The following is a 20076-nucleotide window of genomic DNA, read 5'->3' on the forward strand; positions in this document are numbered from 1 at the left end:
ACATTCATGGCACAATTCAAACTGGACCGGAAAAGAATTATTTTCTTACATTCACTTGCATTGACGATTTTTCAACCTAGAGGTCCAGTGGGGTTTTACGGATGGGCGGGACTTACTAGCTCTACGGACAGGGATTCGCCAGTCCCAATTTAAAACAAATTTCATCACAATCCATCAATTGTTCGTTTCAAACATGTGAGAGCATCAAAATGATCCATGGGTGAAATTGATTGGATATAATTATTTTTTTTGTCAGTCCCTATCATAATTTTAACATTTTGGTGTTATTGTTTAGCTTTTTTTTTTTTTTTTTGTCTTGATCGGACTAACGGCTTTGAAGATAACCACAATTTTTTAAAGCTCTAAATGACACTTACAAAAACCATAAGGCGAAACCAAGGGGCAACATTCTCATCTGAAAAATGAAGCCTACCCGGAAGTGCGAAAAACTGCAATACATCGAAAATCTGCTAGGGGAAGGTCCCAAAAGGGAGCAAATGTCCATAGCCCCCATGTTAAAATGTCCGTTTTCACAGCATAAATTCATGTTTTTACAGGTTGGTCCCATGGACTTTTATTGTATTTTTCGATAGGTTCCGAGTGCCTGACAATGGCGAGGGTAGTGAATTTTTTTCTAACTCGTTAGTTTAGATAGTATTTAGATATAAAATGTATGACAAATAAGGGCGTGGTTAACTTTGATTGACAGCTTGATTGACAGCTTAGGCTGCGCCAAGGTGAATGACAACATAAGAAGCGCCATTTTTTAACACAGTTGAAATATAATACTACGGTTTCTGTATCATGAAATGTAGTTTTAAGAGTTTTTCAGGCGAGAATGTAGTTGTTTAAAGCTCAAATCTGTGGTTTATTTAAAGATTTATGAAAATTTTATCCAGTTGTAAGATCCAGCGATGATGACCGGGCGCTCGGCGCATGTACCCTGCCTGGAACAGCTTTTCCTCGGCTAGTCGTTCGCCGCTGACCCTGGGGTCTCTGTAGTGGTTAAACATGAGATATAATTCATCTTGTCTATATCCAACGGGCGATTTTTGGTTTCGTGAAACTATAATTTGTTCCCTGGCCAATCGTTTTTGCTGAGGGGAAGTTTCATAACTTTATAAACTATTTAACTTTACTGTTGTATTGTTAGACTAGATCGAGCGCTGACTTTGTGTGTTTGACTGAATTGTTTGCTTTATTTGTATAGCTTCTTATACCTTTTACTTATACTTTTATAATGGCTAATATTGACACAACTGAAATTTAACAAAAAGAGACTGGGTTGAGTTTTGTCATTTTAAATTTTAACACAACGAAGATGATCTATATGTTGTTTACTGCAAAATCTGTTGTTTAGTACAAATGCACATATTGCCTGGACCATATTAAAATGTTTAATATTTTTATATTATATTTAAAACGAAAAGAGGCAGGTTTGTGTTTTATATTTAGTTTTTTTTATAAATATGCAAACTATGTGCAGTGAATATAATCAATACGCGTTGCCTGAACCACATTTGTGTGGCTATAATATTAAGATTTCTTTAAATGAAAACGAAAAGAGTTAGTATGGTGTTTTATAACATATTTCGTTGCCTAAAATATACACAGAGATAACCGGAGTAGCAGAGCGAGCTGAGTGACGCGCGCTGCGTCAGAAGGTGGGCGGGGTTAGGATTTCCCAAGATTTTCCAAGATGGCGCCGCCCATACCCCCCATAAAAGGCTTCAAAACCGTTCTGCAGAAAGTCTATGGGTGACGTCACAGACGCTTTGTCCATATTTTTTACAGTCTATGGGCGAAACCTGTCATGTTTGGTATTGTTGGACTCGGCAAGGATTCAGGAGTCTTAGGAGGTCACTCCTGTGAAAAAACACTGGCTTGAAACTTCTAAGGCTCCTTCAAGGCATTGTGCCAATGACGTATACTGAGTTTTTTGAGATACACCAATGTTCTCATAGACTATCATGGCACCCTGGACAAAGACACTGCGTGCCAAATTTTCAGTAGACTAACAGTTGGGTGCGCTTATAGCAATTGTTATGATTTTTTTCACTGTTATAGCGCCACCAAGTGGCCAATTGTCACGATTTTTTTCATGTCAACTCAGATTGAGCTTATGAACGTGTCCCAAGTTTAGCGAAAATATCTCTTTCCGCTCACAAGTTATAACCATTTTATAGTGCCACCAAGTGGCCAATTGTCATGATTTTTTTCACGTGACCTCAGAATGAGCTCATGAACATGTGTCCCAAGTTTTGCAAAAATATCTCTTTCCGTTCACAAGTTATAACCGTTTTATAGTGCCACCAAGTGGACAATTGTTGGCATTTTTTTCAAGTGATCTCAGATTGAGCTCAGGAAGATGTATCCCAAGTTTAGCAAAAAAATCTCTTTCTGTTCACAATTTATAACCGTTTTAGTAAAAGTGGCCCTGGTGCCATCAAATATTTTGGTTCCCCTTATCGACCGTTAATTGAAATTTTGAATTTTTGGGATGATTACTGATTGTCAGCCTCCAGAGAATATTCTTGCAGTGGTTTGGTTCCGATCGGGCAAAAAACCTAGGAGAAGTTCGCAAAAATAGGTTTTTCAAAAAAATGCAATTTACTCAAAATTGGTGCCTGAAGGGCGAGCAAATCGGAGATAGCCATTTTGTCCGCCTTGAGCCAAGGATTCCAACGATATAAGACACTTGATCCTGGGACAAACGGTCTAAGAGATATGAGCGATTTTGAACTTTTGGTTGCTGTAGCGCCACCTATGGGCCAATCGGGGTCATACTCTGATAGGTTGTCCCCAAATTGAGGCCTACCATCTGGCCAGGTTTCAAGTCTCTAGGCCTTACGGTTTGTCCTGCGCGATGCGTTTTACGAATCCTTACAATTACAATAGGGTTTCAGCATTTCATGCTTGAACCCCTAATAAGAATGAAGGCTTTTTGCCAGTTATAGCGCCACCTATGGTCCGATCTCCATGAAACTCTGCATGCTTCCTCACCATGTTCTGACACATATGCTCATCAATTTTGGTGAAGTTCTGAGTTTTCCTTTGGGATTTATAGGCTTTTGAGCGTATTTTGCCACGCCCCTTTACTAAATGACCCTGTTACAGCCACGCAAATGCCAAAGTTCAACTTTTTTTTGATAATTATTGATCTAGAGAGTCCAGAGAATTGTCCTAGACTGGTTTGGTTCCGATCGGGCGAAAAACCAGGGACTAGTTCGCAAAAGTAGGTTATGGACAAAAGTCAACATAGCAGAAAATTTTCCCTGCCTACATCCAAATCGGAGATAGCCATTTTGTCCGCCTTGAGCCAAGGATTCCAACGATATAAGACACTTGATCCTGGGACAAACGGTCTAAGAGATATGAGCGATTTTGAACTTTTGGTTGCTGTAGCGCCACCTATGGGCCAATCGGGGTCATACTCTGATAGGTTGTCCCCAAATTGAGGCCTACCATCTGGCCAGGTTTCAAGTCTCTAGGCCTTACGGTTTGTCCTGCGCGATGCGTTTTACGAATCCTTACAATTACAATAGGGTTTCAGCATTTCATGCTTGAACCCCTAATAAGAATGAAGGCTTTTTGCCAGTTATAGCGCCACCTATGGTCCGATCTCCATGAAACTCTGCATGCTTCCTCACCATGTTCTGACACATATGCTCATCAATTTTGGTGAAGTTCTGAGTTTTCCTTTGGGATTTATAGGCTTTTGAGCGTATTTTGCCACGCCCCTTTTCTAAATGACCCTGTTACAGCCACGCAAATGCCAAAGTTCAACTTTTTTTTGATAATTATTGATCTAGAGAGTCCAGAGAATTGTCCTAGACTGGTTTGGTTCCGATCGGGCAAAAAACCAGGGACTAGTTCGCAAAAGTAGGTTATGGACAAAAGTCAACATAGCAGAAAATGTTCCCTGCCTACATCCAAATCGGAGATAGCCATTTTGTCCGCCTTGAGCCAAGGATTCCAACGATATAAGACACTTGATCCTGGGACAAACGGTCTAAGAGATATGAGCGATTTTGAACTTTTGGTTGCTGTAGCGCCACCTATGGGCCAATCGGGGTCATACTCTGATAGGTTGTCCCCAAATTGAGGCCTACCATCTGGCCAGGTTTCAAGTCTCTAGGCCTTACGGTTTGTCCTGCGCGATGCGTTTTACGAATCCTTACAATTACAATAGGGTTTCAGCATTTCATGCTTGAACCCCTAATAAGAATGAAGGCTTTTTGCCAGTTATAGCGCCACCTATGGTCCGATCTCCATGAAACTCTGCATGCTTCCTCACCATGTTCTGACACATATGCTCATCAATTTTGGTGAAGTTCTGAGTTTTCCTTTGGGATTTATAGGCTTTTGAGCGTATTTTGCCACGCCCCTTTTCTAAATGACCCTGTTACAGCCACGCAAATGCCAAAGTTCAACTTTTTTTTGATAATTATTGATCTAGAGAGTCCAGAGAATTGTCCTAGACTGGTTTGGTTCCGATCGGGCAAAAAACCAGGGACTAGTTCGCAAAAGTAGGTTATGGACAAAAGTCAACATAGCAGAAAATTTTCCCTGCCTACATCCAAATCGGAGATAGCCATTTTGTCCGCCTTGAGCCAAGGATTCCAACGATATAAGACACTTGATCCTGGGACAAACGGTCTAAGAGATATGAGCGATTTTGAACTTTTGGTTGCTGTAGCGCCACCTATGGGCCAATCGGGGTCATACTCTGATAGGTTGTCCCCAAATTGAGGCCTACCATCTGGCCAGGTTTCAAGTCTCTAGGCCTTACGGTTTGTCCTGCGCGATGCGTTTTACGAATCCTTACAATTACAATAGGGTTTCAGCATTTCATGCTTGAACCCCTAATAAGAATGAAGGCTTTTTGCCAGTTATAGCGCCACCTATGGTCCGATCTCCATGAAACTCTGCATGCTTCCTCACCATGTTCTGACACATATGCTCATCAATTTTGGTGAAGTTCTGAGTTTTCCTTTGGGATTTATAGGCTTTTGAGCGTATTTTGCCACGCCCCTTTTCTAAATGACCCTGTTACAGCCACGCAAATGCCAAAGTTCAACTTTTTTTTGATAATTATTGATCTAGAGAGTCCAGAGAATTGTCCTAGACTGGTTTGGTTCCGATCGGGCAAAAAACCAGGGACTAGTTCGCAAAAGTAGGTTATGGACAAAAGTCAACATAGCAGAAAATTTTCCCTGCCTACATCCAAATCGGAGATAGCCATTTTGTCCGCCTTGAGCCAAGGATTCCAACGATATAAGACACTTGATCCTGGGACAAACGGTCTAAGAGATATGAGCGATTTTGAACTTTTGGTTGCTGTAGCGCCACCTATGGGCCAATCGGGGTCATACTCTGATAGGTTGTCCCCAAATTGAGGCCTACCATCTGGCCAGGTTTCAAGTCTCTAGGCCTTACGGTTTGTCCTGCGCGATGCGTTTTACGAATCCTTACAATTACAATAGGGTTTCAGCATTTCATGCTTGAACCCCTAATAAGAATGAAGGCTTTTTGCCAGTTATAGCGCCACCTATGGTCCGATCTCCATGAAACTCTGCATGCTTCCTCACCATGTTCTGACACATATGCTCATCAATTTTGGTGAAGTTCTGAGTTTTCCTTTGGGATTTATAGGCTTTTGAGCGTATTTTGCCACGCCCCTTTTCTAAATGACCCTGTTACAGCCACGCAAATGCCAAAGTTCAACTTTTTTTTGATAATTATTGATCTAGAGAGTCCAGAGAATTGTCCTAGACTGGTTTGGTTCCGATCGGGCAAAAAACCAGGGACTAGTTCGCAAAAGTAGGTTATGGACAAAAGTCAACATAGCAGAAAATTTTCCCTGCCTACATCCAAATCGGAGATAGCCATTTTGTCCGCCTTGAGCCAAGGATTCCAACGATATAAGACACTTGATCCTGGGACAAACGGTCTAAGAGATATGAGCGATTTTGAACTTTTGGTTGCTGTAGCGCCACCTATGGGCCAATCGGGGTCATACTCTGATAGGTTGTCCCCAAATTGAGGCCTACCATCTGGCCAGGTTTCAAGTCTCTAGGCCTTACGGTTTGTCCTGCGCGATGCGTTTTACGAATCCTTACAATTACAATAGGGTTTCAGCATTTCATGCTTGAACCCCTAATAAGAATGAAGGCTTTTTGCCAGTTATAGCGCCACCTATGGTCCGATCTCCATGAAACTCTGCATGCTTCCTCACCATGTTCTGACACATATGCTCATCAATTTTGGTGAAGTTCTGAGTTTTCCTTTGGGATTTATAGGCTTTTGAGCGTATTTTGCCACGCCCCTTTTCTAAATGACCCTGTTACAGCCACGCAAATGCCAAAGTTCAACTTTTTTTTGATAATTATTGATCTAGAGAGTCCAGAGAATTGTCCTAGACTGGTTTGGTTCCGATCGGGCAAAAAACCAGGGACTAGTTCGCAAAAGTAGGTTATGGACAAAAGTCAACATAGCAGAAAATGTTCCCTGCCTACATCCAAATCGGAGATAGCCATTTTGTCCGCCTTGAGCCAAGGATTCCAACGATATAAGACACTTGATCCTGGGACAAACGGTCTAAGAGATATGAGCGATTTTGAACTTTTGGTTGCTGTAGCGCCACCTATGGGCCAATCGGGGTCATACTCTGATAGGTTGTCCCCAAATTGAGGCCTACCATCTGGCCAGGTTTCAAGTCTCTAGGCCTTACGGTTTGTCCTGCGCGATGCGTTTTACGAATCCTTACAATTACAATAGGGTTTCAGCATTTCATGCTTGAACCCCTAATAAGAATGAAGGCTTTTTGCCAGTTATAGCGCCACCTATGGTCCGATCTCCATGAAACTCTGCATGCTTCCTCACCATGTTCTGACACATATGCTCATCAATTTTGGTGAAGTTCTGAGTTTTCCTTTGGGATTTATAGGCTTTTGAGCGTATTTTGCCACGCCCCTTTTCTAAATGACCCTGTTACAGCCACGCAAATGCCAAAGTTCAACTTTTTTTTGATAATTATTGATCTAGAGAGTCCAGAGAATTGTCCTAGACTGGTTTGGTTCCGATCGGGCAAAAAACCAGGGACTAGTTCGCAAAAGTAGGTTATGGACAAAAGTCAACATAGCAGAAAATTTTCCCTGCCTACATCCAAATCGGAGATAGCCATTTTGTCCGCCTTGAGCCAAGGATTCCAACGATATAAGACACTTGATCCTGGGACAAACGGTCTAAGAGATATGAGCGATTTTGAACTTTTGGTTGCTGTAGCGCCACCTATGGGCCAATCGGGGTCATACTCTGATAGGTTGTCCCCAAATTGAGGCCTACCATCTGGCCAGGTTTCAAGTCTCTAGGCCTTACGGTTTGTCCTGCGCGATGCGTTTTACGAATCCTTACAATTACAATAGGGTTTCAGCATTTCATGCTTGAACCCCTAATAAGAATGAAGGCTTTTTGCCAGTTATAGCGAAACCTATGGTCCGATCTCCATGAAACTCTGCATGCTTCCTCACCATGTTCTGACACATATGCTCATCAATTTTGGTGAAGTTCTGAGTTTTCCTTTGGGATTTATAGGCTTTTGAGCGTATTTTGCCACGCCCCTTTTCTAAATGACCCTGTTACAGCCACGCAAATGCCAAAGTTCAACTTTTTTTTGATAATTATTGATCTAGAGAGTCCAGAGAATTGTCCTAGACTGGTTTGGTTCCGATCGGGCAAAAAACCAGGGACTAGTTCGCAAAAGTAGGTTATGGACAAAAGTCAACATAGCAGAAAATGTTCCCTGCCTACATCCAAATCGGAGATAGCCATTTTGTCCGCCTTGAGCCAAGGATTCCAACGATATAAGACACTTGATCCTGGGACAAACGGTCTAAGAGATATGAGCGATTTTGAACTTTTGGTTGCTGTAGCGCCACCTATGGGCCAATCGGGGTCATACTCTGATAGGTTGTCCCCAAATTGAGGCCTACCATCTGGCCAGGTTTCAAGTCTCTAGGCCTTACGGTTTGTCCTGCGCGATGCGTTTTACGAATCCTTACAATTACAATAGGGTTTCAGCATTTCATGCTTGAACCCCTAATAAGAATGAAGGCTTTTTGCCAGTTATAGCGCCACCTATGGTCCGATCTCCATGAAACTCTGCATGCTTCCTCACCATGTTCTGACACATATGCTCATCAATTTTGGTGAAGTTCTGAGTTTTCCTTTGGGATTTATAGGCTTTTGAGCGTATTTTGCCACGCCCCTTTTCTAAATGACCCTGTTACAGCCACGCAAATGCCAAAGTTCAACTTTTTTTTGATAATTATTGATCTAGAGAGTCCAGAGAATTGTCCTAGACTGGTTTGGTTCCGATCGGGCAAAAAACCAGGGACTAGTTCGCAAAAGTAGGTTATGGACAAAAGTCAACATAGCAGAAAATTTTCCCTGCCTACATCCAAATCGGAGATAGCCATTTTGTCCGCCTTGAGCCAAGGATTCCAACGATATAAGACACTTGATCCTGGGACAAACGGTCTAAGAGATATGAGCGATTTTGAACTTTTGGTTGCTGTAGCGCCACCTATGGGCCAATCGGGGTCATACTCTGATAGGTTGTCCCCAAATTGAGGCCTACCATCTGGCCAGGTTTCAAGTCTCTAGGCCTTACGGTTTGTCCTGCGCGATGCGTTTTACGAATCCTTACAATTACAATAGGGTTTCAGCATTTCATGCTTGAACCCCTAATTAAAGCTGCAAGCAGCATTTATCGGGGTTCAAGCAATTAAGGCCTTTAAGGCCTTTAAGCATAAAAGCATCAAAAGTTATTAAGATTTATTTAGCAAGCATGTAACTACTGACATAATAGATGAAAAAGACCATTTACCATAGGAAATATATGGTTTTAAAGCTTTTTAACAGTTATAGCGCCACCTTTGGTCCGATCTCCATAAAATTTGGCATGCATGTTAATGATGTTATTTCACATATGTTCACCAATTTTTGTGAAGTTCTGAGTTTTTATTTATGATTTATAGGCTTTTTTATTTATTTTGCCCCGCCCATTTTATAAATGACCCTATTACAGCCATCCAAATGCAAAAGTTCAACTTTTTTTTGATAATTATTGATCTAGAGAGTCCAGAGAATTGTTCTAGACTGGTCTGGTTCCGATCGGGCGAAAAACCAGGGACTAGTTCGCGAAAGTAGGTTTTTGACATATTCATGAATATTTAATGAACTGTTTGATTGACAGCAATGGTTTTTGAGGCAAAGTTGTTCAGGATGAGGAGGTCTATCAAATGATAATGCATTTTGTGACGAAATTTGTTACACCACGTGATTACAGAGCCATAAAACTCGTTAGCGCCAACTAGTGGCCGATTTCTTTCAAAATTCTTACAGACCTCTAGGGGCTTGAGCCAAACATGCCCACCGAGTTTCGCTCCGATCGGACTTCGTCAACGGTGCTCAAACCTCATTGGCCAATGGCGGCCATGTTTTTTTAGATACGCCATATTCCTTTTAGACATACATGGCCCCTTGGGCCAAGACACTGCATACCAAATTTCAAGTCATTCGGAAAAACGGTCAGGTGTCTATACGTTTTTGTTTTGTTTTATAGCGCCACCATGTGGCCAATCGACGCAATTTGTTTACTGTGACCTCAGATTGACCTCTTACACATGTGTACCAAGTTTGGTGAAGATATCTCATTTACTTCTCGAGTTATAGCCATTTTAGTAAAATAGGCTCCTCCCATAACATTAATTTATCACCCCCTAGCGACCAAGAATCAGAATTTCGACTTTTTTTCGATAATTATTGATCTTCAGACTCCAGAGAACAATTCTGCACTGGTTTGGTTCCGATCGGGCAAAAAACCAGGGACTAGTTCGCAAAAGTAGGTTTTTGACAAAATTCAAAATGGCGGAAAATCTATCATGACGGAAATGAAATCGGAGATATATGTTTTGTTCGTCAGGCGTCCAGCTTTCCAATGATATAAGACACTTGAGTCTACGACATAAGGTCTAGGAGTTATGAGCTGTTTCGCGCTTTTGGTTGCTATAGCGCCACCTATGGGCCGATTGGGCTGAGTCCGTGTATCTGAGTAGCGAGCAATAGTACTACCATCTGGCAAAGTTTCAAGTCTCTAGGTCTTACGGTTTGGGCTGCACGATGCGTTTTATGGCGGAAAAATAATAATAATAAAAATCAGGACAATTACAATAGGGTTTCAGCACTTCGTGCTTGAACCCCTAAAAATCAGCACAATTACAATAGGGTTTCAGCACTTCGTGCTTGAACCCCTAATAATAAAAATCAGCACAATTACAATAGGGTTTCAGCACTTCGTGCTTGAACCCCTAAAAATCAGTACAATTACAATAGGGTTTCAGCACTTCGTGCTTGAACCCCTAAAAAATCAGCACAATTACAATAGGGTTTCAGCACTTCGTGCTTGAACCCCTAATAATAATAATAATAATAATAATAAAAATCAGCACAATTACAATAGGGTTTCAGCACTTCGTGCTTGAACCCCTAATAAAAATCAGTACAATTACAATAGGGTTTCAGCACTTCGTGCTTGAACCCCTAATAAAAATCAGTACAATTACAATAGGGTTTCAGCACTTCGTGCTTGAACCCCTAAAAATCAGTACAATTACAATAGGGTTTCAGCACTACATGCTTGAACCCCTAATAATAAAAATCAGTACAATTACAATAGGGTTTCAGCATTTCATGCTTGAACCCCTAAAAATCAGGACAATTACAATAGGGTTTCAGCACTTTGTGCTTGAACCCCTAATAATAAAAATCCTTACAATTACAATAGGGTTTCAGCGCCACCTATTGTCCGAACTTCACGAAACTTGGCATGCTTCTTCACCATGTTGTGACACATCTGCTCATCGATTTTTGTGAAGTTTGGGGTTTTCCCTTAGGTTGTATAGGCTTTTGAGTGTTTTTTTGTCCCTCCCCTTTCCTAAATGACCCTGTTACAGCCAGGCAAATGCAAAAGTTCCACTTTTTTTCGATAATTATTTATCTAGAGAGTCCAGAGAATTGTGCTAGACTGGTCTGGTCTGGATTGGGCCAAAAACCAGGGACTAGTTTGCAAAAGTAGGTTTTGGACAAAATTGCCCTTATAATTTTTTTGTTATAATTTTGCTCGAATCGGGATTTGGAGATAGCCATTTTGTCCGTCTGGAGCCAGGGATCACTGAGATGCTACAGCTGAGACTCTAGGACAAAGTGTCTAGGAGTTATGGGCGATTCAGTAAATGTGGTCATAACAGCGCCACCTATGGGCCAATCGGGGCCATATTTTGATAACCTCTCCTCGATTTTTGTACTACCATTTGGCAAAGTTTCAAGGTTCCAGGTCTTACGGTTTGGGCTGCACGATGCATTTTACGGCAGAAGAAAAATAATAATAATAATCAGGACAATTACAATAGGGTTTCAGCACTTCGTGCTTTAACCCCTAATCAGTACAATTACAATAGGGTTTCAGCACTTCGTGCTTGAACCCCTAATAAAAATCAGTACAATTACAATAGGGTTTCAGCACTTCGTGCTTGAACCCCTAATAATAAAAATCAGTACAATTACAATAGGTGTTCAGCACTTCGTGCTTGAACCCCTAATTAAAGCTGCAAGCAGCATTTATCGGGGTTCAAGCAATTAAGGCCTTTAAGGCCTTAAAGCACAAAAGCATCAAAAGTTATTAAGTTTTATTTAGCAAGCATGTAACCACTGACATCATAGATGGAAAAGATCATGTTCTAGCATGATTTACCATGATACACCACATTCTAAAATGATTTACCATAGTTCATCATGATTTATCATGGTTTACCATGATTTACCTTGTTCTAGCATAGTTTACCATGATATACCATGTTCTAGCATGATATACCACGTTCTAGAATGATTTACTAGGATTCTTACATGATTTACCTTGATACACCACATTCTACTATTATTTACTATGACTTACCATGTGTCTAGCGTGATTTACCATGATTTACCACATTACTAGCAATTATGTGAAGTGTCAGTGCAAATGAAGTGATAAACACTGACAAAATATGAGTGTGTTATAATAGTTATTGTTACACAAGTGATTTTTTTAGTGTCTACTCTAAATATGAATGAATCCAAAAGCACATGTGAAAAGACTTCATTAATAAGTAGAATGGCCAGCAGAAGCCAGTAGAAGACTACTTATTGGCTCACTTTCACTTTAAACTTCATGATTTGCACCAGTTTTCTGCACTAAATCAAACCAGTCTTTCCATGTTAACTCAATAATGCATGCTTACACACACACACACACACACACACACACGCACACACAAATATGTTTTTTGGATATGTTATTGGCTGTAAAGATTCCTCGATTATAGTCAAGTACTCGATTAAAAAAATCCTTGATTGCAATTTACCTCTCGAGTAATTGGCAAAATACTGAAAGTGGTGCCACAGACGAGAATCCAACAACCTCAGAATTACAGTCTTCTAGGACAACGCGATATTCAGGGCTCCAGACTAACTTTTTTTACTAGGAGCGCTGTAGCCCCTGACTGAAAATTTTAGGAGCACAAGCAGAAAATTTAGGGGCACACCTTAAATCAACTTGCAATGCAATTATTCAAATTTCCCCCAAAATAACTACTGACAAATTATTTAATAATAAATAGACTTAATGTACAGATATTACAATGTGCAGTTTTATTTTAAGTTCACAGGCACCAGACTAACATCTGAGGGCAGTGGCACCGCAGACACTAAGTTTTACAAAAAAATATCTGGTAGCACTGGGGCTGACAATAAAGCACTAAGCTTAGTTTAGGGTGTAGATGAAATTAACTTTAATTATTATCATTCATAATGTCTTAATATTAATTAAAAAGCAAACCGAGTGAAATAAATTATATTAGGGAGTGAAAATAGCCAATAAGCATCCTACTGTTTACAATGGTAATTTATTTATTTTATTATTTTTAATGTCACGCATTTTTCCTGACTTCCATTTCTTTCTACATACAGTACACCACGGGTCCCCTTACATTGAAATGCGCCGTCGTGTTTCTATAGTAGCCCTAAACGGACAAACGCGTTTCATCACTATGTTGTCCTTTGTGCAAGGAAGCTATCTAAAGTCAGTGAATAAAACACTGACACAATGATGAACAAGTAACAATAATATTCACAATTACATATCGTTTTACTGAATAATAAAGTAAACATGATTTCTTAATTTGTCTTTGTAAAGAAACCTCATTGCTTAACTGGCTACTCTCTGCTGTCTCAGACGACGACATTTTTTCCTGTCGGTCACCATAACTTCTGTTGGTTGCAATTCACAACCTCACCACTAGATGCTGCTAAAAACCACACACTGCACCTTTAAAAGGCTGTGAGATGGGATATATAAATATATTTATAATATTTTTATGTTCTTACATTTTCTTTGATCATTTATTGATAAACTTCATTTAAATGCTGTCTATAGGCAACATTGCGCACAATATAATAGCCTATAATATATTGATATAATAATTTCTTAATTTCGCCCTTATTTTGTCATTCTTAATTAAAAATAAATATTATAGGCCTATCCATTTCTGACTATTTCAGGTCGCTATGGTCGTGCAGGTTGTTTATTAATTTAACTCATGGCCATGAGAAATAGATTTAGTTCCCTCAACATATGAAGTTGTGGCCAAGAGAAAAAATATGTAATTCTCTCAACATAGAATCTCAAGACCACAACTTTACATTGTGTGGCCACGACATAAGGATGACGTTATCTCAAAAAAATGTGTGGCCATGACTTATCACGTTTCCACGAGTTTATATGTCATGGCCATGACAAAACTAAGTGAACCGAACGTGTCCCCTCCCGGTCACCGTACTAAGTCATTTTCCATCATTTAATTTGCTGCAGATCTTAGGTGAAAATTTTATGTTTTTTCCCTCTACAAAATAGTGGATTACTCAGTAAATCCAGGGCATTTAATATTGTGGTTTTGATTTATTCATATTAAGTGTACACAACTATAGTGGTGGTGTAGTTAAGGTGAGTGTGTTTGTAATTTACTGTGAATTGTTCAAATGTTTCAAAATTGTGTCCAAAACAATGCACCTCATGTTTCAGGATGCCAAAACTGGGATTGTCTCCAGAAAACCAGAGACATATGGTTACCATATTGTGCGCAATATCAGAGACATTCTTATGGACTATATGTGGTGCATGGTGCATTTGCTTCTCTTTAATTATGTTCTGCTCTCCACACAGTGAAGGTGAGATGTACTCAGAAGAGTTAAGGAATATAGTAAAGTGTGGAATTGCTGCAGCCATATTAGGGATGGTCTATGGAGGCCTACCAGGAGCCAGACATGCTCGTGGGAGATTTATTCAGCTCAGCCAGGCTGCAATGTACCAAAACAGAGTGGATGCAGTGGTAAGACACAAGACAGGCTGAAAATGTATTCATCTGTTTGTAGTGGTTTTGTCATGTTTTGTTTATACAGATATCTGCTCTAATTTCCCATTGTTTTTTAAGGCTTGAATTGCTTTGTTTTACATTTTATATAGCTGAAAAGCACATTATTTTATGTGGTCAAAATATGCACATACTGATGGTCTATATAATTTTTTTTTTTTCTTTTTTTTTTTTTGTCTCACCAGCGCTCCGCACATAATGCAGCTATTCGTGGGTTTGTGAGCTTTGGCTTGAGGTGGAGCTGGAGGGTAGCAGCATTTGTGACCCTGTTTAAGTAAGTATAGATATATTGAGTTGTAATGTTTGTGAATCAGTTTAATTACACTTTTGAATTAACTTGTCTTACTTAATGTTAATGGTAATGTTTTTTGTTTGTTTATTATTTATGAGCACAAACATTTTTTTTTTTTAAGTTTTTATGTCAAATATTTTTGTCCTCTCCTACATATAATATTTAACTAAAAATAAGACATTCATATGCAAGTTTAAACACAGTTTAAAGAAAAGTCTTAATTATTATTTCAAGAGGTCTTCAATTTGGCAACAGAAAAACAAGAATCACAATATTGCTTAATGTGATTGATGGGCAGTGTTGTGCAAGTTACTTCCAAACTGTAATACATTATACATTACTTGCTACTGTTATTTAAAAGTAATTATTTACCTTACAATATTACTGTCTCAGAATTGTAATGCGTTACATTACTCCTGTATTACTTTTGAGTTACTTTCACCAAAATAACTACAGAAGTAGAACTTAACATTCTAAAATGCCTAGGGCTGTAAAGATATGTGATATGAAACCGCGACACTCAGATCCACGAACCTGTGTCACGGTGCGCGGTGTGAGGAGGCAGAATCACGACACACCCCTTCCAACTCCCAGAGTTATCCTTCCCGTCCAGATCCAAAGCTACCACATCTTTAAATTACTATTAGTATTATGTGAAATTAACATTCTAAAATACGTGCCTACACCACAAAACTAGTTGAGAATAAATTCTTTAAAATTGGGCAATTCCAGCGTTATGGACGTGACATTTGCTGTAAAAACTTGAAATATAAATTCTCAGAAAATGCATTTAATACCAATATATTGAAACGACTGTTTATATATCCATAGGCTACTCCCTTAATAAAGGAGTCCAGATATTAGAAAAATATCAGTCTACACACATGCGTTTTCTATTTAATATGAGGGAAATAGACATGCATGCATGCGTGACACAAAAATCTTTAACTTTTAGGTAGCAAAATATTTTTTAGTAATTCTGTGAATTACACTAAGCAAACCAAAAGTAATACTACCCACCGGATGAAGAAGGGTTGGCTCTCCACAGAACATAATATATTCATTTTATTTTATTTTTCGTGTTCGCATTTATGAGGAAAAAAACGATGTTACGGACGTGTCAGTTCTCCGTTATGGACGTGAGCGCTCTGAAAGCGGCTCTACAAGACTGCTTTAAAACATTCACAAAGACCTCAAACAGAAAGCACAAAGCATGTCTTTAAATTTAATTTCGTTTTGTATTAATTGTATCTTAATTTTAATCAATGTTTCATCAACCAATTGCCTGGATTTAATAAATAAGATATAGTAGACAAGAGCTCATCAGGACACGGAGGCGCCGACACGTGAACTGAAGCGCGTCTCATAAATGAACCGAAACTCAGTGCCTACTTGCCTCACTGTCAGACATGTCTATTTTTAAACAGAACAATTCAAAACGAAAGAAAACAGACTGCTCTCTGGTTAGAAAGAAAACACAGAACAAACGCGCATGCGTCCATCCCGCGAATGAGTCTTCTTCTACCATATTCTCCCATTAACCGCTTTTCCACTGGCCAACGCGAGCACAGAGAACGAAATCATGCCTCGCGGCACTCCTGTAAAACCTACGGTGACCGGGAGGGGACATGTTCGGTTCACTTATTTTTGTCGTGGCCACAACATATAAACTCGTGGGAACGTGATATTAAGTCGTGGGAACGTCATAATATCTCGTGGGAACGTCATATTAAGTCGTGGCCACGAGATCATTTTGTTGAGGTAACGACATCATTATGTCGTGGCCACGCGATGCAAAGTCGTGGCCTCGAGATCATATGTTGAGGGAACGATATATTTTTCTCGTGGCCACGAGATCATTTTGTTGAGGTAACGACATCATTATGTCGTGGCCACGCGTTGAGGGAGCCACAGCGGCCAATACTGTAACCGTACCATAGACTGGGCTACAGCAGAGATGGAGATGACAGAAGAAATAACATTTTACTTTAAATTAGGAATGTCATATAAAGATATAGTGCGGTCTTTGGCATTAAGACATGGGTACGTTATAAAGATAAGCGCATTCTTAGACTTTTTTTGTCGCACGCATATTTAGGGACCGTCTCAAAATTACATGCGACATTGGCATAAACGTTTCTAACTTCAATAGCATTTGAAGACAATGACTTACAGTCATAAAACCAATTGTACATTGTTCACCCAGGTCTCATGTATGATGCACACCTTTTAGATTTTTAATATTTATTACAATAAACTGCTAAATCATATGCAAATATTGTAGGCCTATTTCACATACTGTATGGGATCATACACAAAATATGACAATATTTAAAGCTCAATATCATTTGAAGACAATGACTTAGTCATAAAACCAACTGTATATTGTTCATATAGGTCTCATGTATGATGCACACCTTTAATATTTTTGATATTTATGACAATAAACTGCTAAATCATATGCAAATATTGCTATGAATTTCACTACTGTATGGGATCATATACAGAATATGACAATATTTAAAGCTCAATAACATTTGAAGACAGTGACTTACAGTCATAAAACCAACTGTACATTGTTCATATCTCATGTATGATGCACACCTTTAATATTTTTGATATGTATGACAGTAAACTGCTAAATCATATGCAAATAATGCTATGTATTTCACTACTGTGTGGGATCATATACAGAATATGACCACATTTAAAGGTCAATAGCATTTGAAGACAATGACTTACAGTCATAAAACCAACTGTACATTGTTCATCTAGGTGTCAGGTATGTGGCAGTAGTGAAATATGCCTACAATATTTGCATATGATTTAGCAGTTTGTTGTCATAAAAATCTAAAAGGTGTGCATCATACATGAGACCTGGGTGAACAGTGTACAGTTGGTTTTATGACTGTAAGTCGTTGTCTTCAAATGCTATTGAAGTTAGAAATGTTTATGCCAATGTCGCATGTAATTTTGAGACGGTCCCTAAATATGCGTGCGGCAAAGTCTAAGAATGCGCTTCATGTGTCTTTCACTTATAACGTACCCATGTCTTAATGCCAAAGACCGCACTATATCTTTATATGACATTCCTAATTTAAAGTAAAATGTTATTTCTTCTGTCATCTCCATCTCTGCTGTAGCCCAGTCTATGGTACGGTTACAGTATTGGCCGCTGTGGCTCCCTCAACGCGTGGCCACGACATAATGATGTCGTTACCTCAACAAAATGATCTCGTGGCCACGAGAAAAATATATCGTTCCCTCAACATATGATCTCGAGGCCACGACTTTGCATCGCGTGGCCACGACATAATGATGTCGTTACCTCAACAAAATGATCTCGTGGCCACGACTTAATATGACGTTCCCACGAGATATTATGACGTTCCCACGACTTAATATCACGTTCCCACGAGTTTATATGTTGTGGCCACGACAAAAATAAGTGAACCGAACATGTCCCCTCCCGGTCACCGTAAAAACCTGCCCTAAACACGCTTTTACTGGACTATGTCACACAATACAAAGGTACACCAGCAAGAGGGAGATCAATGAAATAAATCGCCATACAAATATATCAGAAGTCGTTCATTTAGTCGTTATTTACAAACTTGGACACCACACACGGCTATTGACCAGGGGTGCAAACATCGCGCTTTTCTGCGCCTCCCGCTTTTTTCACGTCAGTTTGGGTGACTTGTGTGAATCGTGCAGATCCGAAGAGTTTTTTTTTAGGAGGGGGGGGGGGGGTTGAGAGGGTCTGATTATAATTTAAACAACAGTAATTCTGGATTGCGTCCACCAACAAGTAAATAGGAAATAAGCGAATCAGAACACTGCGCGCCAAACCAGCAGTATGTGCGCAAGCGTGAACCACTAGTGTTTCTGTCTCACTCTGGATCTGCCACTGCATCACATTTCTCTCTGCGTGGCGTGGAGTGTCCGTTTTTATGTCGGCTCTCATGTTAACTGGTTAGAGCTTGTGTTAGAGCACAATGCCTGCGTGACACACACACTTCTCGAGCCGCGCCGAAACCGCGTGCTAGAAATAGAACCGCAACCACTGCCTATTTTTCACGCGACACGCAAGAGTGTTGGAAGTTTTCAGACAAAATAGAAGGCGCAAATACATATTAATAAATTACATTTTGATGCTGGAAAGTCTCTCGGTTTTGACAAATGCATATATAATTGTAATTTAAAAAATAGACCTAATTATCGATTTTCAAATATTGCCCCGTCAATAGGCCTACAGAACGAAATATTCTGTAGCCTATTTTGCCGTCAATACTGCCGACTTTGTCTTTGCTGTATCAGGCTATATATATTATGTTTAACATCCAAGTGTAGATGGTCTGTCGGCGCACAGAGCCACGCAGTCGCAGACAGCACGTGAAGTTCGTGAACACCGAATTCCCTTTTCTTTCTTATCTATTTGTGTTTGAACAGACATGTGCACGAAAAAATAAGCCAGTGTCCGTCTCAACGAGTTTCCCTGTAAACGCAGTCAAAATAAAACGGACGCGTGTCATTACCGGTATTAGATACGCGCATTCGTCTTAAAGGGACAGCACCCAATATACCTGCAGCTGTTTGTGTCACCAAAGTTCATCAAAGTTTAGTCAAAAGATAAACTGTATTAATACTTAATACAGTTAATTTACCTGAAAAACATAAAGCACCGCTTTATTTCTCGTGTATTTGTGTTTTATTGTATTTATATTTGTATTTTGTTTATTAGTTTCTATGCAGATGCACTAGGCGGCTTTTAGCGGCTTAAGTTCAGCTTTAGGAGGGGAAGAAATAGTCCAGGATAAGAAGACTGAGAGAAAATAAATATAAAGATGAGGAGAGAGCAGGTAGCCTATTGATAAATAATCTAATGACAAGGTTTTAAAGATAGCCTATTTCTTATAATTTTTTGGCCTTCAAAAGTCCTAAATTGCTTATATGTAGATCAGAGAAATCCAAATTTTCTCGGGGGAGCATGCCCCCGAACCCCCCTAACTACGGGAGTCTTGAGTCTGGTTGTCCAGGGCACAGGAAATTGTTAATCCGGCCCTGGGTGAAGGCGGTGAGAGTAAGGCAAGAGAGTACCGGCACCTTTTTACCCCCACTTCAAGCACTGACTAGGCCTACCCTACACAATTACCCCAATCATCCCAGAATTACAAAAATTACAAAAATCATTACAAAAAGAGCTATTCAAATCATCAGGTGAAATTGTTTTCAGGAAGTAGCAGTAAAGCAAGA

The 20076-nt window shown here is 39.7% G+C and overlaps 1 protein-coding gene across 1 annotated transcript in view; it reads left to right on the forward strand.

Moving 5' to 3' along the window:
• The window catches only part of timmdc1 (translocase of inner mitochondrial membrane domain containing 1), a 101412-nt gene that overhangs the window by 47146 nt on the left and 34190 nt on the right, over positions 1-20076 (forward strand). The window contains exons 3-4 of the mRNA XM_081394588.1: positions 14321-14486; positions 14714-14802. Of these exons, the coding sequence (XP_081250714.1) occupies positions 14321-14486; positions 14714-14802 (255 nt within the window). The remainder of the gene's footprint in view (positions 1-14320; positions 14487-14713; positions 14803-20076) is intronic.

The sequence above is a fragment of the Scardinius erythrophthalmus genome, assembly GCF_964197995.2.
Source record: "Scardinius erythrophthalmus genome assembly, contig: HAP1_SCAFFOLD_46, whole genome shotgun sequence".
In the NCBI taxonomy this organism is placed as follows: Eukaryota; Metazoa; Chordata; class Actinopteri; order Cypriniformes; family Leuciscidae; genus Scardinius; species Scardinius erythrophthalmus.